The following is a 21051-nucleotide window of genomic DNA, read 5'->3' as shown; positions in this document are numbered from 1 at the left end:
AACTGAATATCCTTTAAACACAAAATATCTCCTTTCCTTTGTCCTCCACTGAATCTGTTTTTGTGACATTCTTTAGATTTTATGTAATCGTCACAGATTAAAACCCTGGTATTTACCACCGTGCCCAGACAAAGGGTAGCTCTGCCACATCATCAATTTTTGAGAAAGATGCCTAGAAAGAGGCCTCACTGTTCCGTGAATAACACCATTAACCCACTAATGCCAGAGGTTGCATTTTTTTTTTTTTTTTTTTGAAAAATGAGACCTTGGCGAGGACTTTGAGCAGAATATAAATAACTCCCACAAGCTTATCGTTCCAATAATGGAACACTATGCATAAATGGGTTAAAGGCCCAACTCCACAATTTAATTCGAGAACTGGAACTGACATGATTGCCATAAACCACTAGATGGCACTTCAGGTCAAATACTGCTGTAAATCCTGTGGCTTTTTGAATGTCTTTCATCATGCTTTCCATTTAGAATTGCTATTGGGTCCTTTACAGTGAAGAACCCAATATGACTGAGAAATCATCTATTATGTGCAAGATTCTTTCCCTTATAGGACTATTTGATTTAAGCCACAGGAGGTCATTCAAGCACAATCAAAAGGGAGTCTGTTTTTATGGGCAGAATCAGGTCACCCACAGTTGGTATTTATAAAATGTACACTAATAGCACTTTTTAAAAAGTTATCCTTGGTCAGGCACGGTGGCTCACACCTGTAATCCCAGCACTTTGGGAGGCCGAGGCGGGCAGATCACAAGGTCAGGAGATCGAGACCATCCTGATCAACACGGTGAAACCCTGTCTCTACTAAAAATACAAAAAATTAGCCGGGCATGGTGGCGGGCGCCTGTAGTTCCAGCTACTCAGGAGGGTGAGGCAGGAGAATGGCGCGAACCTGGGAGGTGGAGCTTGCAGTGGAAAAGATGGCGCCACTGCACTCCAGCCTGGACGACAGTTTTTTGAAACTCCGTTTCAAAAAAAAACGAGCACATCTGTTGCCTTAAACTTTTCTTGTTCTAATCAGCTATTCTATGTTCTAAATTTTAGAATAAGCAACAAAGGATTCATAACACAGAATTTATAACAGGCAGACCCTACCATTTGACTCTGAAGCCATTCAATAAGCGTTTCTGCTGTTGAATCTGGGATCTGGCATCTCAAACCTTCTTTCTCATCTGTTTCCATCATCTCTAACAATCCACGCAGGTCTTCCACAAGGTGCAGAGCTCGCAAACTTCCCATGAATGGAGAGGTGGGAGACTGGCAATCAAAAATCCCATTGGAATATTCCAGGGCCTTAGAACCTAAGTTAAACAAAATCACAGAGAGCGCAATGGGATTTATGTTAGATAAAACTACCAAAGCCGAAGGTGGTAAACCAGTCTAGTCACAGTAAGGAACAATCAAAAGAGACAGAAAAAAGAGAATTCAATCACATAAATCTCTCCAAGTCAGAGTTACATGGTGCAAAAATTAAAACCATGTAGTTGATGGTACATATCCATGGTCCAATTCCTAACAAGGAGGCCAATCCTGGGGTATAGAAAGAAAAAGAACCTGTGAGGTGTGCTGGCCTCATGGAGATGATGGTTAAGAAAGTAGCAGATCAGAAAATACAAATATTAGAGCTGGTCCATTCCGGACCAATACTGGACCAAATGATTTCTGGCTTAGAAAAACTGTGGATGAAGGGTTATGAAATGAACCCAGATAAAGACTATCAGAGTAAATTCTGAGGAAAGATAATGAGCTCAATGTGTTAAATGATTATATTGATATGCCTATAGGACATTTCTGGAGAGATATCTGGTTGGAAATTAGAGACAGGGACTGGAAGCTTAGCAAAGAATTGGGAAGGTAAATAGATGTGAACAAGCTGGGTGCAGTGACGCATGCCTGTCATCGCAGGTACTTGAGGTGGGAAGATTGCTTGAGCCCAAGATTTCAAGGCTGCACTATGCATGTTATTCACAGGTAATCATGCCTGTAAATAGCCACTGCACTCCAGCTTGAGCAACAGAGCAAGACCTCCTCTCTTAAAAAAAAAAAAAAGAAATTGATATGGCCGGGCACGGTGGCTCACGCCTGTAATCCCAGTACTTTGGGAGGCCGAGAAGGGTGGATCACAAGGTCAGGAGTTTAAGACCAGCCTGGCCAAGATGGTGAAACCCTGTCTGTAGTAAAAATACAAAAATTAGCCAGGTGTGGCAGTGGGCACCTAAATCCCAGCTAGTTGGGAGACTGAGACAGAGAACTGCTTGAACCCGGGAGGTGGAGGTTGCAGTAAGCTGGGATTGCACCACTGCACTCCAGCCTGGGCAACAGAGTGAGACTCCCTCTCAAAAAAAAAAAAAAACAAAACAAAAAAACAAAACATATGGGAGTCGTTGGTGAAAAGTGAATTTTGAATTCAGGAAAACAGGTCAGAACATTCACGGTTACTGGGTAGAGCAGTGTCCCTCGAAGTATGGTCCACAGATCACCTACACCAGAATCACCTGAGATACAGATTCTTAATCCTTGATTAGAAACCTAGGATGGAACTAGAATTTTTGATACTTTAAAATAATGTTTGAGAATAATGCTGGCAGAAAATGGAGAAGAAGAACAAAGGCGAAATTACAGGGAAGCAAAAGGCATAGGGCTAAAAAATGAAAATCAAGTGAAAAGATAATATGAAAGTTGTAGTGAAAAACTGAAGTGAGCAGAGTAAATGTTGTGATTCTGTCTTTCACAGGATGCAGATCACCTGCTATGATACCATCCATCTGCTCCAATGCCGCAGCCAACATATCGCTTGCATCACTCATCATTTTCTTATTTGTCAGGGGCAAATTCCAACCTAGATCTGGAAAAAAAAATGATGTTATTACTATATCCATTAAATGGCATAGGCTTGCTAGTGGGTTTGCTAATTCAGGTTCAAAGGATAACTCTACTGTGTAGTCAAATATGGAGGAGGAACTTCAGTAGTGGAGTAGTAAGCTGTGGCCACTCACCTACTGTAGCGCAAGGCCACATGTGATACCTGTATCAGTTAATAAAGAAGATTCCATTCTTGCACTTGCGGTGTTTAAAATCCACTAGCATGGTTTCCATGCTGTTCTCTAGAACTCTAGGCCTCTGTAAAGGGTAACAGGGATGGCCATGGAAGCTTGCTGAGGGCCATGACAAGCACTGGCCAGACAAGACTCCTTTCTCCCTTTACCAGCCCCACCCAATCTCTGCTCTATTAATTTTTTTTTTCTTTCTGTATAACGGCTTAAGATTTGTCTACAAAAAGGATTCACTAACAAATATACTATGTGTATGTGCGCGCACACACACACACACACACACACACTCCTACTGGTATTAAACCTTTTGTAATGGAGCCACAGGTATCACATACTGAGTACCTATAATGGTTCCTACACATTTACATAAGTTATCCATAATACTTAGACAACAGCCTTATAAAATGTGTGAATTCATCTCCATTTTATAAATGAGGATAAGAGATGTTTGATTTTTGCATGGAAATACAGCAAAGTAAATACAGCAAAGTTTCAGTTTCTAACCTAGGTCTGTCTGACTTCCACTATAATACATAATTTCTCTTTACCTGATCCTATCTGAAGATGAGCCTATCCTGAAATTATGTCACAATCTATTCATTGGTTTATCTGTTAAAAAATATATTGAGATAATGCTTGCCAAAAATTTAGTCATTGGCACAAAAAGTCAAGATAACGTGATTTTCAACATTCATTAACGCATTTCAGGTACCAGACTAAGCACCCAAATAAAGCTCTTACTATGTTATATATACTGTGACAGAACAAATACCTGGGAAATAAAAGGCATATGCTGTTTCACAGAAACCTTTGCCCTCTGTTTCCAAGCAGCCAAATCTCACCACTTTATTTTCACAAATATATTTATAGTTCTGGTATCAGCTTCTTGCATCAGTTCCCAATTATGCATTCATTCTAACATAATGCCATATAATTGTTGTAAAATATTGTTTTGAATTAAAGTCATTTCACTTAAGGATTTTCCAGAACTTTACTCACTTCCAAAGGTGAAAAATATCACTACCATTTATCTGGAAATACTACAGCATAAAAATACTCAAGGTATGTGTCTACGGTTACCCAGAAAACAAGGAATCAACAAGTTAGGTTATGAACCTAGGTCATTCCAAAAAATGTATTCACACACTCAGCCAGTGCGCCATCCAAAGAAGCAAGACGTGCATTTAATAACCACACTCTTGTCTGAGAAACTCAAAACATGAAAACTGAGAGCATAAAGGATTAAGCTGAATTACATAATTAAGTGGCTTGCATGCTCTTTCATTTAAAAAGCAGTATTTTGTATAGATACATTTATATATGTGTATATATAAAACAAAGAGACACATACCAGGCTCAGCTATAAACATGGGAATACCAATAACACAAAGTAATGCCCATGTTAGAAAAACATACTTTCTCACTAAATCAGAAAAACAGATTCGTCTTTGTTAGCAACTATATTTTGTGTAGAGCATAAACACTTTTTCAAGTCCGACAGGTATAGTAGTTACTGAGTTCTTCTCTGTTCTGTTCAATGAGCCTTTCAAATGCTATTACATGAAGGTATGAGACAACCTAGATCACACTTTTCAAAGTAGTGAAGAACCAGTTCTTCAAAACTTTCCAATTCATCGGAGACGAATCTCTTCATTTCATAAAAATATGATGACAATGTTAAATTGCTATGAAAGTTCAAAACGCTACCTCTTAATCTCTATATCACGTAGCAGCCTACATGTACTAGTAAGGGAAAGACAGTACATACAAGTAATAAACACGTATGTAACATGGCAAAGGTGGTAGGTGCTAAGGGGGAAAATGTAGTAGGATAAGGGGGTCCAATTTGGAAGGTTTTGCAAATTAAACAGGTAGCCAGGGACTGGCATTAGAATCAAAGGCCAAAGATTTCACTAATAAGTTAAAAGTAGTCAAATATAAGTGGTCCAGTTCAGTGGTATTCCAAGTGTAGAATTCCTAGAAATCAATGAAAAAATGAGAGGTGTGAGGATATGAACAATCATTTGGCAGAAATGTTTTCAACCAATAAAAATATGAAGAGGTGCTTAATATCATTAATAAACGAGGAATCTGAAGGAATGTGATAATGTTTTATACCCAATTAGTGAAAAAAAATTGACATAGCCAGTGTTGTGGAGAGTATGAATTCACAGAAACTTTACTTTTTGTTTGTTTTTGAGACAAGGTCTCACTATGTTGCCAGTTGGCTGGTCTTGAATTCCTGGGCTCATACAACCCTGCAGCCTCAGTCACAATTTTATTAAATCCAAAGGCAGTAATGAAGGAACAATGGACACATAAGAGGAAGAAAAATCAATAGCCAAGGTGGTAGACTTAAACTGAAGCACATAAATAATCGGATTAAGTATTGTGTAAGTTGGAGCTAAGCCATGGGTATGCAAAGGCATACAAAGTGGTATAAACGGACAGCGGAGACTCAGAAGCAGGAAGAGTGAGAGGAAGGTAAGGATGAAAAACTACCTATTGGGTACAATGTACACTATTCAGGTGACAGGAGCACTAAAATCCCAGACTTCACCACTATACAATGCATCCATGTAACTGAAAACCACTTGAACCCCTAAAGTTACCGAAATAAAACAATTTTTTAAAATAACATTTTAAAAATTACATTAAGTACAAATGGAATAAACACTGATAAGGGCCAGAGATCATCAGATTAGTTTTTTTAAGTCCTAATTATGTGCTATTAATAGAGACTTTAAATATAAAGAAATATAATAGTAAAAGGATGAAAAATGAGATAACATACATATGTAAGCATAGGAAAGCAGGAGCGGATATATTAAAAAAACTACAAATCAGGAAGTATGACTAGAAAGAAAGATATTTTACAATGATAAGAGTTAATTCATCAGGAAGTCACAACAAGCGCAAATGTTTTTGCAACTAATAACAGAGCTTCCAAATACATGAAGCAAAAACTGATGGTGTTAAGGGAGAATTTAATCCACTTATATTTAATGTAACATAAATACGGTTGACTTGGCTGGATTGAAATCTACTGATAAGGTTGGATTTAAGTCTATTGTCCCGCTATTTCTTTTCTGTTTGTCCCATCTATCATTTGTTCTTTTACAACCTTCTTTTGAATTGACAGGTAAGGTAGGAAAAAAAACTTAGTAACACACAAGATTTGAAAATGTTATCAACTATCTTGACCTAACTCAATTTATAGAATAAAAGACTCAAATGCAGAATGTACCTTCAAGTCTACACGTTATATTCACCAGGATAAGGCATATATGCAAGGCCACAGAATCAGTTTCAAAAAATTTCAAATGGGTTTTAAAGAACTACACAGAAGAATAAGAAACACACAACCTGAAGTGGTGAAATACTAAGAATAGACCATCCATATTTATTAAAATTCTGCCTTGCCCATGGCTGGAGCTATTTTAGAGACAGCCTAATTTGGCAGGCATCTGTGTTGATAAAGCTATGTTAATTTTCAGGGCTAGGACAACGTATTTTTAAAAATGAAAAGGCTAAATAAAAAAGCTTTGGAAAATCCCCTGGTCTCTAAAAAGACTTTCTTAAATCCTCAAAAACATTTCTGAGAGGAAGATTCCCTGGGCTTCCTCATATAATTAATATAATAAAATATTATTCTAATACAATGGAATATTATTCTACAGTAAAGAGATGGAACAAATAATACATGCAACATTATGTTGAGCAAAAGAAGCCAGACAGAAAGGACCATGTACTATACGATAGTTCCATATGAAATTCAAGAACAGGCAACCTATGATAGAAGGTAGAGTAAGAATTACTTACAGAAAATGGTGAGTGACTGAAAGGAGACACCAGCAGAATTTCTGTTCAATATCTTGATTGGGATATAGGTTACACAAGTTTATACATTTGCCAAAACTCATCAAACTATGCAATGGTCTTTAAAATTTGTCAGGCATTAAGAATCCCAATGTCAATCCCATTTAAGTTCTTTATTTTAACTAGGAAAGAACCATTTGTTGTTGGCTAAATGTTGAAAGCATAAAATTCATTTAGGAACTAATTTAATTGGGAGTACCTTTGAAACATATGCATTAATAATACTGTTTAGCTTCTAACTGTGGCAGATGTAATTGGTGCCCCCTCTGTAATTCCATGCATGCCAGCCCAACTTTTAACTGTCTAAGATTTCAGGGAGCCCTCTGCCATTGGATGTGGTGGTCTGAAAATGCCAGAGAATTAATATCCCTTTAATATTTAAAGTTATCAGCTTTAAATATTCCAGCACACTTTCCCCTAGAAAGAGAAAATTCTGATTCATGTAATGTACATTGGTTCCCAGAATTATCCAGACAATTAAGATCTACTCAGAGTGGTAACTTGTTTGATAATGCATCATTTATCAGTTCTCTTCTTTATTTCTCTAAGTCTTTCCTAGGATTACTTTCCAAATAAAACTTTTGTATTTGAAAAATTAGGAAAGAGAAGTTGGTTGTTAGAAATTAGACATAAAAATTCCACTTTAAAAAAGAACTAAATAATGAATGAAGTTGGACATGCATGGACCTCTGCATCTAAGACTATGATGATAATATGTCACGAATCAAGGATCATGAATAATCCAATTATATGAACCTATGGTCTAAAATAAAAGGCTCAGCATATTCAGCTCCATTTCTTCTCATTCTTTGCTTACCCAGAAATCTGCTAGTTATAATTGAGTTCTTTGAGTGGACAAAACCACTTAGAAAATTACAACTTCACCATCCAAGGCCAGCCACAGTGATTCACCTGTAATCCCACTACTTTGGGAGGCCAAGGCAGGAGGATCACTAGAGCCCAGGAGTTTGAGACCAGCCTGGGCCACATAGCGAGACCCTGTCTCTACAAAAAATAATACAAACTAAGGTGGGTGTAGTGGCATGTGTCTGTAGTCCCAGCTGCTCAGGAGGCTGAAGTGGGTGGATCACTTGAGCCCAGGAGCTCAAGGCTGCAGTGAGCCGTGATTGTGCCACTGCACTTCAGCCTGGGTGATAAAGACCCTGTCTCAAAAATAAAGAAAAAAAATCCTAAAGAACAAAAAATTTCACCATCCAATAATTCTCACAAAATAGCAAATTTATTTCTGGATTCTAAGTGGCTAACATATGCTTCTTTGAATGACTTGCTAAAGAAAAAGGTACCAGGAAAACATTAATCACTACTATAACAAAGGAGTGAAGCTGGGGTTCAAAGTCATAGTTCAAACTGGAGAAGCCTCTTATTTGTTGGGTGATGTAAACAGTGAAATGAGTTCTGTTTGCAGGAATTCTCAGGCTACCGGTTTCCTATTCCCACGGCTTAATAAAAATAAATTTAGGAAAGTTTTAGATAAGCAAGCTCTTGGGTATAAGATTCAAATATTATAGTAAGAGACTAAAGCGGGGGGGAAACTAACAGAAATATGTTCAGGGTGTATTTCAGGTTTGGTCAGGACCCATTTAGAGCAGATTTGAATGGGGTAAAATACCAAGGAAAGTTCCGGGCATGGGTGTGGTGGCTAAAGCGTTGGCAAGACACAATAATTTTTTGCAGGGTTGCTGACTAACTGATGTTTTAGGTCAGGCTCGCTGCCCAGTCTTTCTGTGAAGAAAAGAAAGGCCATAAGAAAACTAGCAAGTTTCTTTTAAATTTCTGTGAGAATAACATCTGTCCTAGCTTTGTCAGCTTTCTTTGGGTAAAATGCTTGGGTTCAAAAGAGAACCCTGAACTTCTTACCCAAGATAGATAGAATTCACTGAGACTAAGACACTTAAAAGAAGAAATTTCCAGAGAAAGGGAGAATGTTCACATACATTCCACTAGGTTGGTAGAACGCCACAGTATTCTGTGGTCATTATGAAAATAGAATATGTTTTCACACAAATTACTCATACCTTTCTCAACAGTTTTTTTTTTTTTCCTGCAAGGAGCTGTCTTCGAAGGTTAATCAATTACACAATGATTGCCAATGCATGCAGCAATACAATCTCAGCAAAGAGAAACTATCTTAAAAAGAGAGATCATATTTGATAGCACAACAGAGTAACAACCATCAACAACAATTTACTGTACATTCATAAATAACTAAAGAATATAATTGGAATGTCTGTAACACAAAGAAATGACAGACGCTTGAGGTGACAGATACCCCGTTTACCCTGATGTGATCATTATGCCTGTATCAACATCTCATGTACCCCATAAAGGCACATACCTACTATGTACTTATAAAAATTAATTTAAAACAAAAACCAAACCAGATCTAAAGGGAGAAACAGGTACTAGTAAGTCAGTGGTTTGGAACAGCAGCATCACCTGTGAGCTAGTAAGAAATGCAAATCCCACCAGACATGGTGGCTCACACCTGTAATCCCAGCACTTTGGGGAGCAGAGGTGGGCAGATCACTTGAGGTCAGGAGTTTGAGACCAGCCTGACCAACATGGTGAAATCCCATCTCTACTAAAAATACAAAAATTAGCTGGGCATGGTGGTGCGCACCTGTAGTCCCAGCTACTGGGGATGCTGAGGCAGGAGAATTGCTTGAACCCAGGAGGTAGAGGTTGCAGTGAGCCAAGATCGCACCACTGCAATCCAGCCTGGGCGACAGAGCAAGACTCCATCAGAAAGAAAGAAAGAAAGAAAAGAAAGAAAGAAAAGAAAGAAAGAAAAGAAAGAAAAGAAAGAAAGAAAAGAAAGAAAGGAAAGAAAGGAAAGAAAGGAAAGAAAGGAAAGAAAGGAAAGAAAGGAAGAAAGGAAGAAAGGAAGAAAGGAAGAAAGGAAAGAAAGAAAGAAAGAAAGAAAGAAAGAAAGAAAGAAAGAAAGAAAGAAAGAAAGAGAAAGGGAAAGGAAAGGAAAGGAAAGGAAAAGGGAAAGGGAAAGGGAAAGGGAGGGAAAGGAAGAAAAGAAAAGAAGAAAAGAAAAAAAAAGAAAGAAAGAAATGCAAATCCCTGAACCCCACCCTAGGTCTACTGAATCAGAACCTCCAGGGGCAGGCCCAGCAATTTGTGTTTTTCCAAGCCCGCCCACTGGCTCTGAGGCACACTCAATCACTAGACTCACACACACTGAGGCCTGTCTTTCGTCCTTGGGACAACAAGCCCTGCCCAGATGAGGTGGGAATTGGCTGACAAGGTAAATAAGGGCAGAATTCCTCTCCCCATTCCTCAGCTTCTTACTTTTCATCCAAAAATAACAGCTTTGAAGAAGCCATTCAGGTTTTAATTCAAAAAATCTCTGCCTTTAAACCTCAACCATTGTAGGTCCTTATGTCTGCAACATTTTAGATTCTTAAATATAACCCTCCTTGTTTTCTGGTTCTCTGCTATGTATCTGTCATCACATATTTTTTTCCTTCCCACTCCATGAGCCCAAACCGTTTTCACCACCAATCTGCTCTAACATCCCTAGAAAATTAATTCAGAATCACTTGGAAAGGGCAAAACAGGGGCAGGGGAAGTGGTGAAACCAGAAAAGGTAGGGAGTGTTGGCAGCAAGGGTGATATCTAATGTTACAACACAACTTTTTTAAAAATTGGGGTCTGGCTATATTGCCCAGGCTAGCCTCAAACTCCTGGGCTCAAGTGATCCTCCCACCTTAGCCTCCTCAGGAGGCTTCACACTGTAAAATAAGGCCAGGCGCAGTGGCTCACCCCTGTAATCCAGCACTTTGGGAGGCCAAGGCAGGCAGATCACTTGAGGTCAGGAGTTTGAGACCAACCTGTCCAACATGGCAAAACCCTATCTCTACTAAAAAATACAAAAATTAGCTGGGCATGATGGTTTGTGCCTATAGTCCCAGCTACTCAGGAGGTTGAGGCAGGAGAATCACTTGAACCTGGGAGGCTGAGATTGCAGTGAGCTGAGATTGGAGCGCCACTGCACTCCAACCTGGATGACAGAGCGAGACTCTGCTCGAAAACAAACAAAAAAAAACCTGTAAAATTAGTATAGAATGGGATATAACTAGGAATCTGAACAGTGTTTATTTGATATTAAGGAATTACTGTCATTCTAAGGTTATTAATAATGCTATTATAGTTATCTTTTTTGAGTCCTTATTTTTTAGAGACAAGTAGCAAAATACTCATGGATGAAATGATACATTTGGAATTTGCTTTAAAATAAAATAGAAGAAAATCAGGGTAAAGATACTGATAAAACAAGATTAGCCATAAGTTGATAACTGTTGAAAATGGGTGGCGGTATGTAGGGGTACACTATACTATTCCATCTATTGATACAAATATTTTTTGAAACAGAGTCTCATTTTATCGCCCAGGATGGAGTGCAGTGGTGCAAACAGGGCTCACTGCAGCCTCAACCTCTCTGGGCTCAAGCAATCCCCCCCAATCTCAGCCTCCCAAGTAGCTGGGACTACCACACCTGGCTTATTTTTGTAGAGACAGGGTTTCGCCAGGTTGCCCAGGCTGGTCTTGAACTCCTGGGCTCAAGCAATTTGCTCACCTCAGCCTCCAAAAGTACTGAGACTACAGCTGTGAGCCACCGCACCCAGCTGGGAATCCTATCTATATTTTTATATTTGAAGCTTTCCATAATGAAACATTTTCATTTTTTTATCCATGTATTTAAGCCATAAAATTTTCAAATGCCTTCAACCATGATATATTGTCTTAGATATTTTATTTCTCTATCATAACCTCAAGCATACTAAGGGCTCACTAAATATTTAAAAACCAAATAATACACTACTTGTTATTTTAACCACCCTCACAAATACAAACACACACATGCACACGCACATTCAGAAAATGGAACAACCACTCAAAGAGGATTGTAAGGCAGAGTATAAAAGAGGGCGTATTAATGATAATACATTAGTAAAAGTTACTTCTCTGGTTCACTAAAATGAAACGCCACAAAATACAAAGAGGCAAAGCCAGTAAGTAATCAAATAAATGAAACAGCAAGGGAAAATAGGATGAGGTAAAAGGAAATGAGCCTTCTCTGCTATTAATGCTTAGGAATAACCAGAAGAGAGTTGATGAAAAGGTTCATACAATAAGCCAAGATCTTTTACTTCTTGAATAAAGGATGCTGCTGCTATTGAAAAACTGATGTGTATTAAATGGCAGTAGATTTGAAGATCTTGTGATCAGTTGAAAGAAAGCTCCATTTCTCCACATTTACTCTTACTAGCTATTATTATGACTACATGGAGAAGTTAGGAATTTGTTCAAGGTCACTGAAGAAGTGAGATTTGAGTCCAAAAGCCATATTGTTCCCACATATGCCTCTCACTCATTCGGTAGGTATTTATCAAACAACTATTAGACCTTGACTAGGATCACCAACCTTGACCTCCCTCATACGTTTCTAATCCAAACTATAAACTATGTACAGGACTGCCAGCCTCCCACCATACTGTAAAGACATGCCCTTCTTGGAAGACACTTGTGCCCTCTCACCTCTGTGCCATGACACGCACTGATCCCCCTACTGCTTGGGCCCTCTTCTATGTCCTGGGACACACGTTTTCTAGGTGTGTCAGGCATTCTTTCCTCCAAGCTCAGCCTGACCGCCACCTCCATGACAGCCCTGATTTTACAGTGATTGTCTCCTGGACGAAGCTGTGCACTCCTTGAAAACAGACTGTATTTCTGCTATCTGCTCCCCATCATCCAGTGTGGTGGACACCAAATGCTTGCTGTGTGCAGCTATGACTCAGTGGCTCCGCAAACACACACACTCTGATGTCTTAAGTATCCGGGCTCCCGTATGCCCTGTTTTGGCTGATAGTATCACCTTCGTCTGAGCTGTATAAGCCAGAAAACTACATCCCGACCTTTACTTGTTTTTTTGTTTCTTTTTTTGAGACAAGGTCTTGGCTCTGTCACACAGGATGGAGTGCAGTGCCATGATCACAGCTCACTGCAGCCTTGACTTTCTGGGCTCAAGTGCTCCTTCCGCCTCAGCCTCCCCAGTAGCTGGGACCACAGGTGGGTGCCACCATGCTCAACTGATTTTTTAAATTTTTATTTTTAGTAGAGGTCAGGTCTCGCTATATAGCTCAGGCTGGTCTCACACTCCTGAGCTCAACCAATCCTTTCCCCTTGGCTTCCCAAAGTGCTGAGGTGACAGGTGGGAGACACTGCACTCAGCCATGACCTTAACTTTTTAGATACATTTAGATAAAACGTGATCATTATGATCAGGCTTGCTATCCACAATCTTAAAAAGTGAAATTTCATGCTCTTCGAGATGCAGGTGAATCAAATTCATTGTACTATTTTAGAATGACATTATTCCTAAGAGTTTGCAAACTTAGACCCCAGTATTATGGAGGAGTATCAGCGGGTCTGTTTCAACTTGTTATTGCTCTACCCACTCTAACTCTAACCTCACTCTTCCCCTCTTTTTAGCTCTTAAAAACCTTAAGACTCATCTATCTCTATTTTCCTGCACAGGCCCACAAATGTAAGTATGCAGGCTACGTGGACTGCTGCCTAGATGTAAGCAGTTCTGGGATATGTATACCCATAGGAAGACAGGAGTGAGTAACAGCTACACAAAGCTCTGGAGAAGAAAAGAATAATAAATTCCTATACATGAGCACCTTCTACAGGAATGTTTTATAAACCATGGGTCACGACTCCTAAAATTAGAATGTGCTGAAATAGAATTATTAGGCTAAAATCAGTATTTATTTTTATTAAATAGACAACAAAGGCTGTTTCAGCAGGAGTAAAGGTTAAGTATTACTGTGTGAAAATTCTGATTTGATTATTCAGACACACACATACACACACACATCTGCAACAAATATTGATTGAGGGCCTACTATGTGCCAGGTATTAGAGGCAGAACAGTGAAAAAGACCAAGAAAAGCTAAGTTCTGCCCTTAGGGGGCTGATATTCCAGTGGTTCCAGAGTATCTGCGTGTGGGTGCCTGCACAGGTGTCTACACACTCATGTGTTTTACAGCCTAAGAATGCAGACTTTATACTGGGTTAAAAACATTTGAAAACCACTGGAGTGAAAACCATTGAAGTGGCGTTGCCTAGAATATGGTCTGTGGACTGGAGCTGGCGCACTAACTGTTACTGGTCTACTGTAAGTTCAGAAATTGAGAATAAACGTTTTAAAAATTACATTGTAACTTGGCCTTGCTGTGATATCCAATTATGTGATCATTCTGCTGGCAACTCAATTTTCTTTTTAATTGAATTTTAGAAAATGAATCAATTCATGACAGAAAAACAAAATAGTCTTTCCCCAGAGATGGTTTGAGCAGCACTGCTCTAGGAGGCACACTGGCCAGGTGTCTTGGGAGTGGAAACTGCAGCCACGGACCACAGCTGTAGAAAAGTGCAATACAGGGAGCAAGAAAATCCCAACAAATGGGGAGTATGGTCCAGGTTTGTTCTCTTTCCACACATATAAAATGATGAAGATAATTAAATGGCAAGTGGAAAACTGTCAGCACCAACAATAAGGATGTGCTGCTAAATTCAGAAGAGGTGACACAAAAAACATTTCTGGTTGCGTCAAATTCACATCAGTTGCAGTCACGTAGTTGGACTGCTTATATGTCTAATTATAATGGATCATAGCAGCAAAATGAGTATAATTTTGGGTCTGCTTTAATTACAACAATAAAAGCTATATATTTTGTGTTAAAGTTACAGTTTGTCACATGGTCAAGAACTCAATGCATTAAAAAGCTGGAAGAAACCTGTGAGCATATAAAATCGATTGGGAAGAGTGGTAAAAACTGTGGGCTAGGAAACAGTTTTGTGGAGAAATAAGTTTTTATAAATAATCTTATAAACTAAACAATTTGTCTTGTAGGTAATTTCTGTTGGTTTCTATTCCAACTGGGTGTCAGTTACACTCTTGGCCATATAATAAGAGGAATGCCAACCCGCTTGTTCCTTTATAGCATATGTGCTCCTGGCCAGAATCACCAGTTTTCGGCTACTGGAGAAGAGAAATGAAAACCAGAGGCCTGAAACTGTACAGCTGGAAAGTTCAAAATATAATCTTAATCTTATTTCCTATTACAATATTAAGAGACATATGGAAAATTTCTACAATTAATGAATACTGAGCCAAATACTAAGGGGTAATGTAATGCTTTTCAAGTTATTTATATTTCAGTTCTGAGTGAGTAGCACTAATTGCAGGCTGAAGGGAGGAGTAACGAGAAGGAGGAAAGTAAAACCAAAAATTATTTCCCAACTCAGGAGTTGGCAAACTATGACCTATGGTCAAATCTGGCCCACTGCCTGTTTTTATAAAGTTTCTTTGGAACACAGTCACATTCATTCATTTATGTATCATCGATGGTGGCTTTCATGACACAACAGCAAAGTTGAGTAGTTGTAACTCATGAAGCCTAAAATATTTACTATCTGGCTCTTTGCAGAAAATGTTTCCAGCCCCTTCCCTAATCTACCTTATCCTACAGCCTCCTGAAAGTGCACAGACTCTTCTCTCATTTACCCATCGATTACACAATATTTATTAAGTACCTACTGCATATCAGGCACTATTCTAAGTGATGAAGGTATAGTAGTGAAGAAGAAGAAAGAAAATAGAGGAAAAAAGGTAAAAAGTTGTTGTTCTGATGGCACATACATTCTAATGGCAAGAAACCACAAAAAAAAATTGCTTAAATATATAGCAGGTGAGAAGGTGATTGATAAGTGCTATGGGAAAAATAATGAAGCAAGCAAGAGCAATAACATTAACATTAGCTTACTATGCACCGGGCACTGTTTTAAGTGCTTTTCATATATCAATTCAATGAATCCTTACAATAACCCTAATGACACAATACTTATACCCACTTTATTGGTGATCAGACTGAAGCACCAAGTCACATAGCTAGAAAATGATGTGAGGCCAGACAGTCTGGCAGCAGAGCACATCCTCTTAATTATATACTGTGCCAGCTCTTTGTGCAGAAAGGGAATGGCAGGGACTTAGAAGTTTTGATCTGATAATCAGGGAAGGCCCTGTTGATAAAGCAACATTGATTAAAACCTTGAAGGAGGTGAGGGGAGAAAGTCACGGAAATATCTGGGAAGAGCTTCCAGGGAGAAACAACCATAAACGCAAAGGCACCGAGGAGGGAGAGCTTCATGTAGCTGAGGTTTGAGGTCAGTGGGCCGGAAGGTGGTGAGCCAGAGGGTTAGTTAGGGAATGTGGTCCCAGAGGCACAGAAGGTGTGGCGGGAGCACTGGGGTAGTGGGATCTGGGGCCTTCATGCCAGCCAGGCTTTGACTTCAATTGAGCATGGAGCTAGAAGGCCACTGGAGGGTTCTGAGTCAAGAAATGACATGATCTGATTTCTGTTTTAAGAAGTATCCTTCCTAAGAACACACTGCAGGGGTGGCAAAGGTAGAAGGAAGAACAGTCAGAAAACAACTGCAACAATTGAGATGACAGGTGTCCTGTTGGTGGCTCAGGTCAGGGTGGGAGCAGTAGAGATGGTGATTGGACCCTAGTTATGTATGTATCTGTGTGTGAATACACACATAGTAAATATGTGTGTGTGTATACATATATATGTATAAATGTATGTATGTGTGAATACACATATAGCCAATATATATGTATATGTATACATGCATACTGCTATATATTCTGAGTACAAAATGTGTATTACTATAAATATTAGGATGCATTACATATATGAATTAAGTTATAATTTAGAGAGTAAAATGCACAGATCTTTACTGCACAGTTTGATGTGTTCTGACAAATGCATACACCTAGGTAACATATCCCTAACAAGATAGCAACGTTTCTATCACCCTGTGTATATTTTTGATGTAAATGTCAACAGAACTGGATATAGCATTTGGGAGAAAGGACAAACTCAAGACTATGGCTTAAGTCATGGGAGGACAGAGTGGCCATTTACTGAGGCAACTAACTGCCCACTGTCAACTTCTGAGCATGACAGCATTCCCCTCATCCACCAAAGGAAGGAAACAGGAGGAAGTATAAAAGTATCATCTGGGTGAGTCATTACCCTGCCATCCTTTACACTGAAACTTGATGAAATACAGCCAGCCCTCCATATCTGTGGGTGCCCCATCGGTGGATTCAAACAATCATGAATAGAAAATATTTGAAAAAAAATTGTGTCTGTGACTAAACATGTACAGACTTCTTCTTGTCATTATTCCCTAAACAATACAACAAAGATTTACATAGCATTTATATTGCATTGGGTGTTATAAGTAATCTAGTGATGATATAAAGTATACAGGAGGAGATTCCTAGGTTATAGGCAAATGCGATGCCATTTTATGTCAGGGACTTGAGCATCTCTGGATTTTGGTATCTGTAGGAGGTCCTGGAACCAACTCCCCGTGGATACCCAGTGACGACTGTGCCTGGATCTTGTACATAAAAACTGAATGTCATGGCAGAATCCTCAAGGAAGATCACCACATCATCAAGTACTCCTATAGCACTTGCTGTCTCTCCCACACCCATTCTCTCTCAGCCTCTGTTACCAAGTACCATATGGAACCATTACTTATCTCTAATAGATGTTATACTTGGCTAAGGAAAAAGTGTATCTCTGGCAAGCAGCCTCACTTAACCAGGTCCTTGGAATGTTGTCTCTACTAGATAGAGTTTTTTAAGGACTAAGGATCCACTCTTAAAATTTCTATACCAGGTCTATGGCAATGAAAAGTGGCAGACTCTGTAAAATATTATGAAGAGATTTATTCGAGCCAAATATGAGTGACCAACAGCCCGTAACACAGCCCTCAGGAGATCCTGAGAACATGTGCCCAAGGTGGTCAGGCTACAGCTTGCTTTTATACATTTTAGGGAGACACAAGGCATCAATTGATACATGTAAGATCTATATTGGTTCAGTCCAGAAAGACAGCACAATTGGTGGGCAGGGGTTGGTTAGTTCCAGATCATAGGTAGATTCAATGAATTTCTGGTTGGCAATTGGTTGAAAAAGTTGTTATTATCTAAAGACTTAGAATCAATAGAAAGGAATGTCTGGGTTAAGATGAGGGGTTGTGGAGACCAAGGTTTTATCACGCAGATGAAGCCTCCAGGTAGGAAGCTTCAGAGAACAGATTGTTAATGTTTCTTATCAGACTTTAAAAGACTCTGTTCTATCAGTAATTCCAAAAAGGAGGAGGGAATAATGAGTCATGTCTGGCTCCCCTTTCCCATCATGGTCTAAACTAGTTTTTCGGGTTAACTTTAGAATGCCCTTGGCCGAGAGGAAGGGTCCATTCAGGTGGTTGGAATTTTATTTTTGGTTTACACTTACCATGGTGATCATGAAATAAATAAGAAATAACTGTTTATATCAATCAAAACAAAACTATTCCTTAGTTATCACCAAACATGCTTTGGAGTACTGCATAGGAAAGAATGAAATATTAATGGACTTGTTTGATTCTGACTCTTTCATGTCTTAGAATATCAACTTAGATTTTGTTTTCAGTAAAAGTTCTGACAACCCATGACTTTTTGAAGAGAGGAAATGAAGGAGTCAGAGAAGCAGAAGAGAGTAAATGTGTTCAACTCTCTTGACAGGAACTTGAAAACTTGCTTTTACCACAGCTACATGTTAAGTGACGTGGGCAGGGCTACCAAAAGACCAATATAGTCAGGATTTTCCACATTTTACTATGTCTCATATGACTAGTGCTCCAAAGGGACATGAATAAATTCATACATTTACTCAAATACATACAGATATATATAGTCGGCCCTCTATATCCATGGATTTCATATCCATGAATTTAACCAACCACAGATTTAAAATATTCAAAGAAAAAAACAGAAATTTTAAAATACAGTAGAGCAACTATTTATATAGCATTTGCATTGCAGTAGGTATTCTAAGTAATCTAGAGATGATTTAACATATATAGGAGGATGGGTGCAGGTTATATGCAAATACTACATCATTTTATATAAGGAACTTGAGCCTCTGTGGATTTTTGGGATCCTCAGGAGATTCTAGAATCAATCTTCCATGGATACCAAGCGACAACTGTACTTTATTCACAGAGTATTTCTCCTTTACCTACCATGTACCAGAAATTGATCTAGGAACTGAGGAGCTTCCGTTCGATTGACCATCTCCAATTCTGTATTTGCTTCCAATCAAGTCCATCTCATGGACCTGGTGAAGGGATCCCACCTGCCAGAGACATACCTTTTCCCTAGCCAAGTACAGCATCTGCCTTATTTTTAAGTGGCACCCCGAAACTTGAGTATTCTAAGTGATAAAGGTATACATTCCACTTAATGGGGTGTTTATTTGAGCCTAAAAACAAGGCTGGGGAACAATACACTTTTCAAATTTTTGTTATTTATGCCATCTCTATTGGATGTCTTTGAATTGTCTTCAGAGCAGGATGCTTCAATTCCTGCTCTCCGTTAAAGAGTAATAGAGTGTTAAAAATTTATTTTTCCTCATGAAACGTCTTGCTGCTTCTTGACTTAGCTGTACCAAGCACAGCCAGAGAAAGTTGAGCTGGCTCCACTTCAAACGCCTGCTGTCTAATCTTGACTGGGCACTTAATGTTACTCAAGAATCCTTTTATCCATCATTAGTTCCCTCCCTGTCACATTTCTGATAATGGCTGTCTCTAAAAATTCCTATAAAACTCTCCCCTAATCTGTTCCTATTCCTCCAATACTTAATCTCAGCAGATTACTCCAGATCCCTCCACACTGAGAATCGCAAAGCCTATCCTGGGGAACCCTCTTTCTAAAGCTCCTGTGTAGACTTGCTTGTCTGTTTCTGGCTCCTGGCCTTCCATCACAGGAAGTCTTCGCCCTTTTATTCTTGATCTCATGCCAAGCTTTCAGACAAGTATTCCCTCACCCTTTTACATCTTCAATCTCTTCCATTCCTCTGTTTCCTTCTGCTAAACTAATAAATATGTTGAAAATCTTCTGGATCTAAAAATCCCAGCTCCAAACAAACAAAAAACACTCCCAGACATTTCCCTCACCCTTCCTATGTTACGATCTAGCGCTTACTCTCCACAATGACGCCCTTAGAATTAGTAGTCCCACATGCTGCTCCACGGTCCCCTCCAATTTGGCTGCCACCTGAACATCACCCCCAAAATGCCATTGAAGATCATCATCTCTTGAAGAGATCACAGGGCTACAAAGTAGAAGAGGAGGGATTCCAATAGAACCGAAACAAACCTGGAAACAAACTAAATGTCCCCCAGTGGGGTTCTCAAAACATACTGATAAAACTGAGTTCTGGAAATTCTGGGAAGAAAACACAAAAATAGCCAGAGTTTTAAAGAAAAATACCTCTCATGCCCTATATATTTTGCTTGAAAACAATGGAGATGGGGTATAAAAAGGAAAGGAGGGAAAAGAGGAGGGAGGAAGGCAGAGAGGGAAAAGAAGTGAGAATGGAAAAAAGAAAATAATAACAACTAATATTTATTAAGTGCTTAGTAAGTATCCAAGTGATTTAGAACAAACATACTATTATTCCCTTTTTATAGAAGAGGAAAATGAGGCATGGAAACATTTAAATGTCCCCCCAAAATTGCTACTTGCATACAAACTTTGCCTTTATCCGCCAGATGACTAGTGATACCTGAGTTATCCTGGGACACCTCTTTTGGGGGAGGGCCTGGGTCTCAGCTGAGGCCACCAGGATGGCTGGGGGCAGTCACCAGCAGGGACTGGAGTATGGCTGGTCCCTGACCCTGGCCTGTGGACACCATTTTCTTCCCTCTACTCTGCCTCTTTTGTGGAAAATGATGCCACTGGGAGTTACGAGATGTTACAGAGCATATTGCTCAAACAAATTTTCCAGGCTTCATTTTCCTTGTTTGTAAAATAAGATTAAACCAGATAAATGTAATCCTTTTTCCACATCTATGACCCAAGATTATTACTGTGAAGTTGGAACTAGATGAATCATTACCTTATTATAGACTATGCCTATAAGCAAGTACAGGAATATTT

The 21051-nt window shown here is 39.1% G+C and overlaps 1 protein-coding gene across 14 annotated transcripts in view; it reads right to left on the bottom strand.

Moving 5' to 3' along the window:
• LOC126930047 (liprin-beta-1) overlaps nt 1-21051 on the bottom strand; it is a 176154-nt gene that overhangs the window by 60220 nt on the left and 94883 nt on the right. For all 14 annotated transcript variants that reach the window (XM_050746652.1, XM_050746650.1, XM_050746655.1 and 11 more), the window contains exons 3-4: nt 2759-2857; nt 1108-1313 (exon numbers count right to left, since the gene is read on the bottom strand). In XM_050746652.1, the coding sequence (XP_050602609.1) occupies nt 1108-1313; nt 2759-2822 (270 nt within the window). In that variant the 5' untranslated portion in view covers nt 2823-2857. The remainder of the gene's footprint in view (nt 1-1107; nt 1314-2758; nt 2858-21051) is intronic.

This window comes from Macaca thibetana, chromosome 11, assembly GCF_024542745.1.
Source record: "Macaca thibetana thibetana isolate TM-01 chromosome 11, ASM2454274v1, whole genome shotgun sequence".
NCBI classification, from domain to species: Eukaryota; Metazoa; Chordata; class Mammalia; order Primates; family Cercopithecidae; genus Macaca; species Macaca thibetana.
This window is presented reverse-complemented; position numbering and strand designations above follow the sequence as displayed.